The sequence below is a fragment of the Narcine bancroftii genome, chromosome 8 (assembly GCF_036971445.1).
Source record: "Narcine bancroftii isolate sNarBan1 chromosome 8, sNarBan1.hap1, whole genome shotgun sequence".
Classification (NCBI taxonomy): domain Eukaryota; kingdom Metazoa; phylum Chordata; class Chondrichthyes; order Torpediniformes; family Narcinidae; genus Narcine; species Narcine bancroftii.
In genome coordinates this window covers 107,924,398-107,937,507 of record NC_091476.1, presented here as the reverse complement: position 1 = coordinate 107,937,507, position 13,110 = coordinate 107,924,398, and the positions used below count along the sequence as shown (strand labels likewise).

Here is a 13,110-nt window from a genome sequence, read left to right as displayed (position 1 = left end):
GCTTAAAATTTGTTAAAACAAATCTATTTTGCAATCTGATTTTATTTTGTTCCAGTGGAGAAATGACAGGTCTTCACTTCACAGCTGTTTGGAAATCAAATCCAGACTAAATTGAATTCCAGCACAGGTCCACAACCAATCACTCAATTATAGAGTATATTATCATGTTCTGTAGAAAAACAGCTCAAATAAATCACTCATTGAAATAATGTGCTCACAATCAAAACAATTGGTGAATAACTTAATCACAAATACCATCACAATCTTGAAAGTCAACTCCACTCATCACGAGCACTCAAAGAATACTAGCACTCACCAATCCAATGTTAATAGCAATAAACTAGTTCATAATCTATCATTTTCCCCCCAGAGATGAGCATTTACTGTAGGTCCTCATGAACTAATCCACTTCAAGTCAATGGACGCTACAATGAAATGTTCAGAGATAGGCAAATTATTTAACTGTAAAAAAAGGTAATTTAACCTCTAACATTCATTTGCGTTTACACTGCTTCATGCCTATCGTACATTGTAACGATGTCCAACCAAAAGCCAATTACAGTCAGAGCATCAAAACAGTAGCCTTTTGCTTCATTTACAACAATGATTTTCAAACTATTTTGGGATGCCGCCACCTTAGCTCCCAGACCACATTGCTAGCACAACCTCCTCCCCCCCCCACCCCCCCAACACAATGAACACACACCTCGTTCTTGGAATTAGATCAACTGCAAATTTAAAACAACTAATGTAACACTATTAACAAGTATATTATTTCACAAATAAGACTTAAGAGTAAACCAATTTATTTGGCAATATGAAAGAGTAAATTTACATCTCACCTGTAACTACATTGTCTTCACAATTTTCACACTATATTGCCTACACTTTTTTGTTTGCTGTGCTACAGCCATATTTTATTCAGGCAGTCGATCACCATCCTGAGCAGTCATCATCCCCAGTCAGCTACCCCCATCCCCTCCTCACCTGACAAATAACCCATGATGAGCGTTACAGGCTGAGTTTGCCGGAAACATTCAGACCACCCACTTTTTCCTCATCGTCCCCTTTTTTTTCCCCTCCGCCCCCTTGGATCTTTCCACCGCCCCAAAGGGATCTAGAACAATACATTTTAAACTTCATTCTGCCAAACTAGGAAGCATTAACATTTTTCTTCATCTATGTGCCTTAACTCAATCTTGCTATTAGGAGTCAATAGTAAAATGGAATTGTGTAGAATAAAATTAAATCAGAGCTGGCCTTTCCTTCGAAAGGAAATAAACAAAAATAGTTAGGATTATTGGCAAAAACCCAAAAAGCATAATGCTCTTTCAAAGAATGTACACGATATCCAATAATAATAAAACAGATAAGGTTTCATTTAATGAACAGGAGGGAAAGAAAATGTCATCTTAGAGTCCAATGGATTGATAAATAATGAAAATTTGTTTCAGTACTCACAGCAGTTTTACTCTTTGCAAAGCACAATCACAATATTACCTCATCTCTCTTCTAGTCTCTTTTCTGTGCATCACTTTTTATGCATTAGATTTTCCTTCTCCACTCTCCTATTTAGATCTCAGTTGCAACTTTCTAATTCATGACTTGTGTTGACTGTCTTACTTCATGATTTTCTGTGTCCTTTGTTCACATTTATTTTAACTGTTCTCTCAATTTTCATATTTTGTTTCTTTCTTTCAGTGCTCTTTGCTCATTCAACTGAGACCTTCCATCAAGCAGCCTGCCAGTCTATAGAGATTTTTCCTACAAATACACTGCCTCATAAAAGTGAAAGAGCATGTAGTTCGGTCCAGTTTATCAAGTACAAAATCCCTACCTGAGCTAAGCTACGGGAGACATTAATCCTGAGGGAATGAAGGAATCTTAAACAGAAAAATCAACCTGAGCAACATTTGTATACCTTCCCACAGAATGACAGAGCAGCTCTGACAAAGATGTGAAAGAAAGTCAATGAAACTGAGCACTACTGTTAAAACTACATCAACTCCACTGCCCTGCTGTTTTCTTTTTAAATTAGTGAAATGTGAATACAAGATAAGGCACCCTAGATGGAATATTTCAATGCACTGTGGGGAAAAACATGTTAGCATCATGTTTACAGGCTAGAAAAAGGCATGTGTGTTTAATACACCATTCCTTAACATTAACTCAAAAACTTCAGGATCTAAGTCAGCAGACACCATCAAGATGGCAGCGATTCTCTGCCTATAACAAATGAATCTTAGATTTGGATGGCTCTACAAAAAAAAAGCTACTTTGAAAAGCCCAATTAAAGCCAAAACAAGAATTGTGTGCACGTTAGCAATGAAACCCGCTTTAAAAATATTTCTATGTTCGTTGCCTGCACAAAGTAAACACCCTTTACATGATGAGAAATTTCAGTTTATCACTTTTAACCAGACCAGAAGCATATTCATTTCTCTCACAATGAAATAAAGTCATATTGAACTGGTGAACGAAAAGCAACAATGCTTCTACCAAAAGTAATAAAAAGCTGAGCTTTAAGAAATAGCATTCCCTGAAGCAAGCTGGAATTTTGGAGTGTAGACTGGGAAATCCTGTAATAGATTTGGTTTCCATGAGCTTATATTCAGGGAAGTTAGCTGGTGGTTTCCTGCTATACTTCACCAATACACAAGACTTGGTTCTGGGTAATTTTAAAAATTAACTACAAAGAAAGTAGCCACACTGGATTACATTTCAAAGCTGTTAAAGACATTACTTAGTACTGGATTAAAGGATATAGGCCTAGAATGTGCTGTCAACTGCTCTCAGCCAGGGCAACAGTTGGGATGCTACAAATGGTCTCAGTATCCTGTCACAATGTAAAAAGAAAATTTATCAAGTAAAACGTCTGTAATGCTCCATACAGTCAAGGAGTTTATGGCACTCACTGTCTGGATTCGCATACATTAAAATGCACATTTGGCAATGCACCAGGAAACTGCCAGCCTTAGTGGAATTGTACCTGCACAAAGTAGGAGGTGGGGAGGAAATAAGGGAATTCATTTTAAAACAAGGTAATCTCCCTTTCAAACTATAAAGTTTCTACGTGAACCAAAATCAACAACACTACAAGTTTGCCCAATCCCATCAAATGGTTCTCCACAGGTGGATAACATTAAGGAAGACATCAGGAAGAAAAATGATGCCTTCCTTCAAGTAGTGAATGGTCCCCAGGAGAAACAATAGGCTTCTCTTGTACATCCAGACAGACTCTGATAACACATGCTGTACTTGTGCAAGGCATGATGAAAAAGAGAAAGGGAAAAGGAAGACATTACTACAAACTAACAGATGCGTTATACAAGCTTTACAATTGGATGTTCCTGAACAGAACTCAGCACAACTCAAGTGTGGTCTACCAATGCAAGTGCACATCTGACCTGTGGTCTACAGTTACCTGTTTATAACTTAACTGGTTGGAAAACTGCAGTAAAAATATCTGGCACATTGAGCATCACATATCTGAATCCCAGTTTATGTTACATTGCACTGGGAATTGTAAATTGTGAAATATAACCTGCGTAGTACAAAAGGTTCCTTTTGGCCTCAACATTAAACAAAGTTTAAGGCATTGTTCTGCTATTCATCTGGAACACAATAGTAAAGCAAAAAGACCAACTGATGTCTGGGACCTATCGAAGACATCTTAGGCAAATAAATGATCAAAGTCTTGATACCATGGCATACTTATTAATGTCACCAGAAGAACCTAGGAGAACACATATATGGCAGAATATTTGGAATTGATTTTTAATGTAGAATTCAAAACCTAGGATGAAAGTTTAAATCTCACCTTTTCTTTCGGCTTTTTAGTTTTTAACTGAATATTGAAACGAGCAGGGGGTTTCTTCTGCTTGATCTGCTCTAGTGCTGGGGAAACAAAGATTTTATTAAATGAAAAGCCAAGATAAATCCTTTATTGACCACAGTAAAGGATTTGTGAGACATTTTCCTCCATTCAATTCGATAACTGCAGTAAAATCCAATTTTTTTTGGCAAAAGGTACAGCTGCCTTTTTTTGACTGAAAACATCGGCAACTTTGTAGAGCCTTTAACAAATATATCTCTATGGTGCTCCCGAATGAGTCAAATAATAAAGGCAGAATATAACTGAGCCATATGGATCACAAGGCCACACTGTAGGTTTTTAATTAAAATGTCACCCAGTACAGCATTTGGGGCTCAGCATTTCACAACCAGGCTCCAATCAACTGAGACTTCAGCTTCAGTGGCTCAGTCTGGGCATGACATTGGAACACTCCAAGTCACACACTTTTCTGATGAGAAAAAATATCACCATTCCTTCAATATCCCTGGTTTTAAATACTTGAATACCCTTCCTGACCTTGTTGCCTCACCTTCAGCAGGTGGACTGCAATGTCCATAAAGCTAGTCCACCACTAACCCACTCAAGGCAAGTTAAGGATGGGCAAGACACATGTTCCTGATTGGTGACAAATGCACATCTTATATGGCCCGGCTTTGTTAGGCAAAGCTGCCTTGTAGTGGCAGGGAAATTACCTGCATCATCACCCAAAATCCATCAGGAATTGGAATGCTTAGGCGACTAGTTTCCTTCCATGCTCTTTTTTGTTAGGAAATAAAGAACCCTCCCAAAGAGAAATTAAATAAGTAAAATGAAAATAGATCATACATTTCAGGTCAATTATACACCAACCACTTTGAATTATTTGGAACATAATTCCAATAGCAAGTACAAGCAAACAGAATAACTGCATGGAAATTTTCATGCTCTCAGATGAATGATAATGGCAGCCAATGGAGATTACCACTCTTCATAAATAGGAGATGTACATTTTTTTTAATCTGATTGTTATGGAAACATACTATCGAATTTCCCACTACCTGCCTGCAAGGAGGTTTTCTACAATCTCATCCTGGAAAGAGAATATTTACCTTGGCAAGACAAAACCAGCGTCAATTAGTTCCATGGTGCGAAAAATAATATGGCAGCCCTCAGCCAGAAGACACAATCTAGCAAATCACAATGCTACTTGCAGTGTCCCTCTCTTCACACTCACCAACTCCTTCATTCCTCCCACTTGTAAGCATTCAAACTTGCATCCAATGTACAGCAAGGTTTAACAGTCGTTGCACAAGCTACAAGTCCATTATGCTATGCAGGGGTGCGGGTGAAATGGAGGGAAGTGACAACATAGGATGAAAATCTGCATCTTGAAATTTAAACTGTAAATATTGTCAAATATGCTTACTTCAACTGAATTGGTGTCTTTTTCAGAAAGATGGAGAAGCTTCATAAGAAATTAGCACTAATATTATAGAATAAGAGGTTCAATGTAAATTTGGCCTTGCCATGTTCATGTTACCTGATTCAATTTGCGGTGGCTGCTTTTTCTTTGGGTCAATCAACACTGGTTTGACAGATTCTTTCTTTAATTGCACGAGACCTGGTTGTAGAGGCATGCTAGGTTCAGGTGGCTGAGGAAGTTGTTTGGTGGGTTTTCGCAGAGGTGAAGCCACTATAGCCTGTTGCAGAGCTTCAGAAGGTGGAGAGGAGCTGCCTTCCTCAAACTTCTGGTCACTGTGTTGATGAGGAATCTGGTTTACTTTCTGTAAGTTCTCTTGCGAAATATTCTGCGGAGAGCTTTTATGGCTGATGTCAGTTTGCTGTTTTTCTGGTGGCATCTCTTTTCTATCTTGTATTTTTGTTTTCTTTTCCTTTTTCTTCACTAATAATTAAGGTTAAAATTTATTAGGCAAATTATGAACAAACACAATTCTATCAAGCTCAAATTCCTCTTTTCGCTCCTAAAGATATTTGCCAAAGATAAATTACTGTGCCTCAAATACCATATTCAAACAGCCATTCTTTAGGCCAGGGTCATGCACTTATTTTTTACTTAACTCTAACCCAGACCCGCAGCTTAATCAACCAACTAGAGTCCAGATCTGGACAGTTTAGTAGGGTGGACAACACTCACCTTTAACTGGCTTTGGAGGAGGTACTTTAGAAGGCATCCATTGCAGATTCTGACATTTCCGCATTCTGCATTTAAAAGAGGTTGAAAGATGTTATAGAGATGGCATAAAATGATACAGATTAACGAATTCTTCTAGCAACTTGAGTTTGTAGACATTACATCTATAGCAGTTTAGTCTCAAATTTGATCACCTGTCTCAATGGAAACACCTTGACACATTTATGAAGTCAACAACACTACAAATCATATGCAGACTGACCCCCTATATCGAGGGTTATACGCAAATGCACACAGATCCCACAAAACATATTTAGAGCCTGAAAGCTCAAAAGGGTCTTGAATAAAGAGCAGACTCTTCTATTATTCCAGATCGATTCCCTGCAACTCAAGTTAGCAATTTTTTCTCTGGAGAAGTAAATCTCAGGGCTACTACACTGTTACAACTGTAGGTAAATTCTACATATGTATAGATATAAGAATTAGACCACTAGACTTCTCACATTTGCTCTGCCTTTCAATAAAATTATGGCTGATTTGCTTACCTTTTTAACCCCCTCAAACCAGCCTAGTCTGGAAAACTAACTCCATTTTTAAAAAAAATACACCTTTAAAGTTATCAAAGACTCTGCTTCTCCAGTCTCTACAGGGAAAGAATTCCAAAAGCTCATGACCACCTGATGGAAACCAGTTCCATGCACTGCAATCATTTAGAATATACTGTTTTGTTTATCTTGCCAAATTAACATATACACATTTCCCCCCTCCCACATTAAACTCCATTTGCCAGACTATTGCCCATTTATTTAATCCAGTGGTTTTCAAACTCACATTCCACTTGAACCAATCCCTATGTCATAAGTGTTCTGTGATTAGTAAGGGATTGCTTCAGGTGGTATGTGAGTGGAAGGAAAAAGGTTTGAAAACACTGTTTTAATCATACCTAATTGACTTGTTATTTGCATGGTTTCATAACTCAAAAGGAAAAGGGCCAATGACAATTTTTCTCAAGCAAAATATTTCAATAATAATTGGGTCTAAAGCAGTGGTTCTCGTCCATCCCCACCCAATCACATACCACCTTAAGCAATCCCCTACTAATCACAGAGCACTTATGGCATATGGATTACTTAAAAGTGGAATGTGAGTTTAGGGGGCAGTTTGAAAACCTCTGATTTAATCTATTTACATTCCTTCTGTAACCTCCTCATGTCCTTTTTACAACTTATCCAAAAATTACTAATAATTTTTGGTGCCATCATCCAAGTCATTTACATAAATTATAAATACTTAAACCCACAGCACCACCAATCTTATAACTCACAGTTACATCTTCCCAATTAGAAAATAACTTCTACCTACTCTGTCTTGTTTGTCGGCCAATCTTCTATACACACCACTATACTTACAGCCTCTTACAATGAATTGTTTTCTGAAATAAACTTGAAAACACCTTATAAAATACCTTCAGAAAAGCCAAGTGCAGTATATCCATCAGCTTTCCTTTCTTATAGCATTAATACATTAACCAGCACATTTTTAAAACCCAGGATGAATTCCACTCCAACAAATTTGCTGATTTTCTCTTTCCAGATGATTTTCATTTTTCCTGAGTTCTTTCTCCTCTTCCGATTTCTGATTTACAAACATTTCTGAAATATTACTTGCATTCTCCATTGAAATGATAGAACATAAAGAGGTGCAGCACCACAACAGGCTCTTCAGCCCACCATGTCAGCATTGATCATGCGACCAATCTAACTCACCTCATTGTCTGTATCCCTCTATTCAACACTTGTTCATGAGTTGGTTGAAATGCCTCTAAAAAGTTGCTATCGTATCTGCTTCTACCAAGTCCCCTATATCTTGTTTTGCACGTCCTTAAATTTTCCTCTCGTCCTAAACCTATGCCCTCTGGTGTTTGAGATTTTCACTCCAGGAAAAAGACATTAACTAGTCCCCCTGACTATGCCGCTCATAATTTTATAAACTCCAGTTTCTGGCACTCAAGAGAAAACAATCTAAGTTTGTCCAAACTCTCCTTATGCTATATCCTGGTTGTCCTCTTCTGTATCATTTCCAAACAGTCTATATAATTATAGTACAGTAACCAGAACTGCATGCAATACTCCAAATGTGGCCTAAAGTTTTATACAGCTGGAACATGACTGGCAAATTTTATACTCAATATCAATGATGACTGTTAAGATCGAGGCAAAATATCTGTTTAATCTGAGTAGCATAGATAAAGATAAAATGTTATTCAGCTAGAACGAACCACAAGAAAATCTAATACAAAGCCAAATCAAAACATCCATCTTTAATTTTTATCCAAGTTCAAAAAATAGGGATCAAGGAAGAATCCATTGTTGATTTTCCCCAACCTAAGCAGAGTTGCAACTGAAAATTTATAGTTGATCACTTTGGCTGAACAACATCAGTGAAGCAGAACGAACAAGGATAGAATCTGGAACTTTTCTGCATTCTGCAAAAAGAATTTGCCAGCAATATGTAAATCAAGGATTAAATATTAAACTGAAGGTCAGCATGCTGTAAGATGGGCATTAAACTTTTCACGGCTCTATTTGAAAAATATGTATTCCACCATAAATTTATGTTAATCCAAACCACAAAACTGATCATTCATCTTCTTTACTGTTTAAAAACACAAATTGCATGCAACATAGCAATGATTTTGCCTATTGCAGTATAGGTCCACACTAAAAAAAACTCATTTGCGAATACGAAATATTTCTCAGATAAGCATGGATAAATCTTATCATTTCAAAAAAATATTTAACCTACTGTTGATTACAAATAGCTGCATATGAAATTTTACTCACTTGCAGCATTGCTTTTTGACATTTCGACCACCAAACTTGGGCTTATCCAAGCAATTTGTACACTGGCCACAGTCATCTGGAACCTGGCAGCCTGGACACTGCCCACACCTACGTGATCTCCTCCCTTTTCGAACAATTGGCTCCTGTGGGACTTTGTGTTTGGCGACTGGTTTAATTACTGGTGTGGGTGGTTCAGCATCCTCTGACCCAGCTACCGATGATTTATCTGCAAGACAGAGATAGTTTCCTATTGATTGCTTCCCAAGTGCAAGTGGTTAAAATCCAATCTGAGTTTCAGCCTGGAGGTATCCTCCAAGGATACATAGCATTGGAGATCCTGTTCACCTTAGAAGTGTTTTAATTTCCACTGACCAACAGTCATCTAAAGAACCCAAGATTTTTTTTTAAAAGTTTGTAATAGAAGTATTATCAGGTAAATAAATAAGCACAGACATCCCCTGTGTGAAGGGAAGATTGCATTCCTAGAAAACCGCCGGCATTACGATTTTCCAAAACACAAGGCCATATCATCAATAATTGTCAAGTTATGTTGGAAAAAAAAATTTACTGTATAAATTTGATTACATTTTTATTCTGTTCCCAAGATTTACAGGTAACGAATTCAGTATGGGTAATTTTTGATAATGAAACTAGTGTAACACAGGTTAGAGGATTTCAAAGGCTTTTTGCGTACTGCCTTGAATACCCAGCTGGCTACAGGTGTAAAAAATGTTGATGTTATCAAGAACTAAAAGAATGTCTTTGCTACTTTTACGGTCATGAACTAGTTTTAAAATTTTAATCTAATCCTTCAATTTTAATTGCAAGACCTAGAAACATTCATGTGGTTGAATAAAAGCAAAATGTGAATCTTCTGAGTTAAACAGGAAAGTCTGCAGATGCTGTGGTTGATGTGCAATACACATATGTGCTGGAGAAACACTTTCTAGGTAATTACATTTAGCTTTATACATTCTAATAGACTGACATTACACTGAGCAAATCCAGGCTTGTTCAGATTATAGTTTTCCATTGTAAGTTCAGGTACTGCATAAAGAAACACAGATCAATGTTTCCTTCATTCTTTGAATGAACTTAATCACTTCCAGAGAAAGTTTAAATGCCCTATACCAATATGACTGTTTACATTTGCCACAAAAACTGACCCTGAGTCTAAAAAAAAATGCAAGCATGTTTTCAAAGTTTTATTTGAACAAATGTATCCACCTGAGGCAAACACCCAATCATCCTATGGTAAATAAGCTCACTTTCAAAGTCAGTTTAGTATTGCTCAGTTACAACACATATTTACAATTCAGGCTGATGCCAAAGCAAAGCAGAACCCTGGGGAGGGAAAAGTCTCACTCCATTTCCCTACTCCATCACATGCAGGGAAAATTCAACCTGGCTTACAAATATTCCACAATCTTTGTAAATCCATCAAGCCTTAGTTTAAATATTTAAAACTGTGCATCTCAAATATTTAAATTTTAATCTGTTGGAAGACAGCTACAACCAGACATGAACATAACGGTTCCAGGAATAGCTGTCCAATTTCAATCAAACATTGTGAACACTTTTCCACTAAGGTGGAACTGTAATAGCAAAGTAATATCCAGCTCACAAAGTTGTAAATCAAATTGTAGTTATTAATTGTTGTGTCATTCACCACTTTTTTGTAACAAATACTGCATACTCTCCATTCTACTTTTGCAGTATTATCGTTTTTAAAAATACCCAAGTTCAAAAATGTCTTTCATTCAATAAATTAATGAATTTATGGATCTCACTTACAAAGGAGGAACAACCAGTGCTTTTACGAAGCAAATAAAACTGTTCTGTTAAAATGTTGCTTTAAACAAAATCAAACTGAGATTTCCTGAAAATGACAGCAATAACAGTATTTTTATACAATTAATTTGAATTCTATTTGAACAGCTGTATATTCTCTGAATGCATGCTTTCATTGGTCCAAAGTAAAGACAAGCACTGGAAGTAATAGTTCAATTAGAAATCAGTTGGATCACATCAAAGCCACTTAATTTATTGCTCAAGTTCTGTTAATATTTCACAGAATAAAAATGTCCAAACATCACTTTCTAGATAATAACATTTCTTAAGGTGATTTAGATGATTATATTACAGTAGTTGTATTTATAGTTATGGATCAAACAAATACAAATGAATAGTTTGCAATAATCTGTTATATTCCTCAGGCTGAAATTCCAATTAAAAATATCCCTACCAATTCTTAAGATATCATACTTTTAGGACTGCATATTTTAGAAAATGTAATATTGTAACTAAGTAGTTGTTCAGAACGAGAAGCCCATCTACAATTAAAATTGTGTCTGAAAAAGTCACACTGAGGACCAATAATGTCTCCAGGTCCCACTTGACAACTTTATCACGTAAACAAATAAATATTTTGATAGTCTTACCGTCGTTTCCCATCGAAGAAAGTATCTTCTCTCGCTCCTCCCATGGCAAGGCACTCAGGGTAGGCATGTCATCAGGAAACACCGCCCTTTTGCGACCAAGTGCGACAGCAGCCCGTCTGCAAACGTGCTTTATACGAGGGCCTGGTATTGAGGTTTCTGAAGAATCACTTTCTTGGCCCTATTATAATCAACAAAATATTAGAACAGATAATTCAGAGAGATGGAGGTAAAAGAGAAAGCTGGGTGCTTTTCATTGTGCATGCAGGCTCATTGATAATAATGTATAATATGAATCACAATCCTCTTTGTCAAAGACTTCCTAAAAAGGTCTCCGAATACATGTGACACAGAAATAATGTCATATCAGAAATAATAACATTGGCAATTGTCAATCTCTAACATTGAACATTTATTTTTTCCAATATTCATTCTCAATGTGTTCCATTGCCAAAGGCAGCATTTTTCACTTATCCTGAAAAGGGCCTCGAGAAAATGGTTGTGATGAGTCTATTCAACAACTACAGTACAGCTTTTGTGCCGAAGCAACACCCATGGTGTTGTTAGGTGGGGAAATTCAGAAATTTAACCCAGTAACAATTCTGTGATATGGATAAAAACTTGTAGAACTCGTGATTCCATGCACCAATTGGCCCACCAAGATAATAACTGGTATGATTGTATCTTCACAATTATATAAACTGCATCTTTACAAAGCTCGAAAAGTTAGGAACCAGCAAAATAAAATATTCTCTTTGAATGTGGACAAACCCATCAACACACAAAGACAAGCCAGCACATGGTATTTGAGTAAAGGTTAATCAGTTCATTCCCTTATCAGGAAATAACCATGCGATGTATTTGTAGCTAAAATCATGCGATCTCTTCCAAGAAGCCAACTCAGGTCTGATGATGGAATCATGTAAAAGAGATCTCCTACCTTCCACAATGTTAAATACTCTGTGGAGCCAGGGGACACATGTGGTGTCCTAAATAATTACACTTGTTGGTATTCACAGGGGAGAAGGATGGGGTGGATGGAGGGTTAGAGAAGATGATTGCCTGGAATAAATGCATTAAGAAATCAGAAATGTTTGCAATATTAGCAGCACACAATTAGGTTGGACAAATCTCAAGCACCTGAAGAAGAGCAGCATGGTTAGCTTAGCAGTTAGTGCAACATTGTAACAGTGCCAGCAATTGGGATTGGGGTTCAAATCCTACACTGTAAGAAGTTTGTACGTTCTCCCCATGTCAGCCTGGGTTTCCTCCTGGTGCTCTGGTTTCCTCTCACCATTCAAGAACTTACCAGAGGTTCTAAGTCAATTGGGTGTAATTGGGGGGCTCAAAAAGGCCTGTTACCATCTTGTATTTCTAAATTTCAAAAGTCTATACCAGGATTCTATGGGAAGTAATAGAGAAGATAACTGGAGCTGGTCAGTATTTTTGCATCATCTTTAGCCACAGGGGAGTTGCCAATAGACTGGAGGGCAGCCAATATTGTTCCCAATATTGTTCAAGAAAGGCAGTAGGGATAAGCCAAGAAACTATAGGCCAAGAAGACTCCACATCCTTCCAGTAATAGGAAAACAAAATTACACTTATAGACAGGGATGTTCTCCAGAGATGAAGAAGTAATTTTACAGAAGTTAATACAATTATGAATGGTAAAGATAGGCTAGATGATCTTTTTCCATGGACTGTGGGATCTAAAACCAGAAGAAAAAGATTCAAGTTTGGGGGAAATATTTAAAGGAGATCTGAGGGGCAAGTTATCTTTCCCCACAAAGAAGGTGGTGGGTATATGAAACAAGCTGCCAAAGAAGGTGGTAGAGACCAACA

General features: G+C 37.1%; 1 protein-coding gene across 7 annotated transcripts in view; it reads right to left on the bottom strand.

Moving 5' to 3' along the window:
- kmt2a (lysine (K)-specific methyltransferase 2A) overlaps positions 1-13,110 on the bottom strand; it is a 143,995-nt gene that overhangs the window by 82,880 nt on the left and 48,005 nt on the right. For all 7 annotated transcript variants that reach the window (XM_069894772.1, XM_069894774.1, XM_069894773.1 and 4 more), the window contains exons 4-8: positions 11,272-11,449; positions 8,831-9,056; positions 5,991-6,055; positions 5,376-5,738; positions 3,821-3,897 (exon numbers count right to left, since the gene is read on the bottom strand). In XM_069894772.1, coding sequence (XP_069750873.1) covers positions 3,821-3,897; positions 5,376-5,738; positions 5,991-6,055; positions 8,831-9,056; positions 11,272-11,449 — 909 coding nt within the window. The remainder of the gene's footprint in view (positions 1-3,820; positions 3,898-5,375; positions 5,739-5,990; positions 6,056-8,830; positions 9,057-11,271; positions 11,450-13,110) is intronic.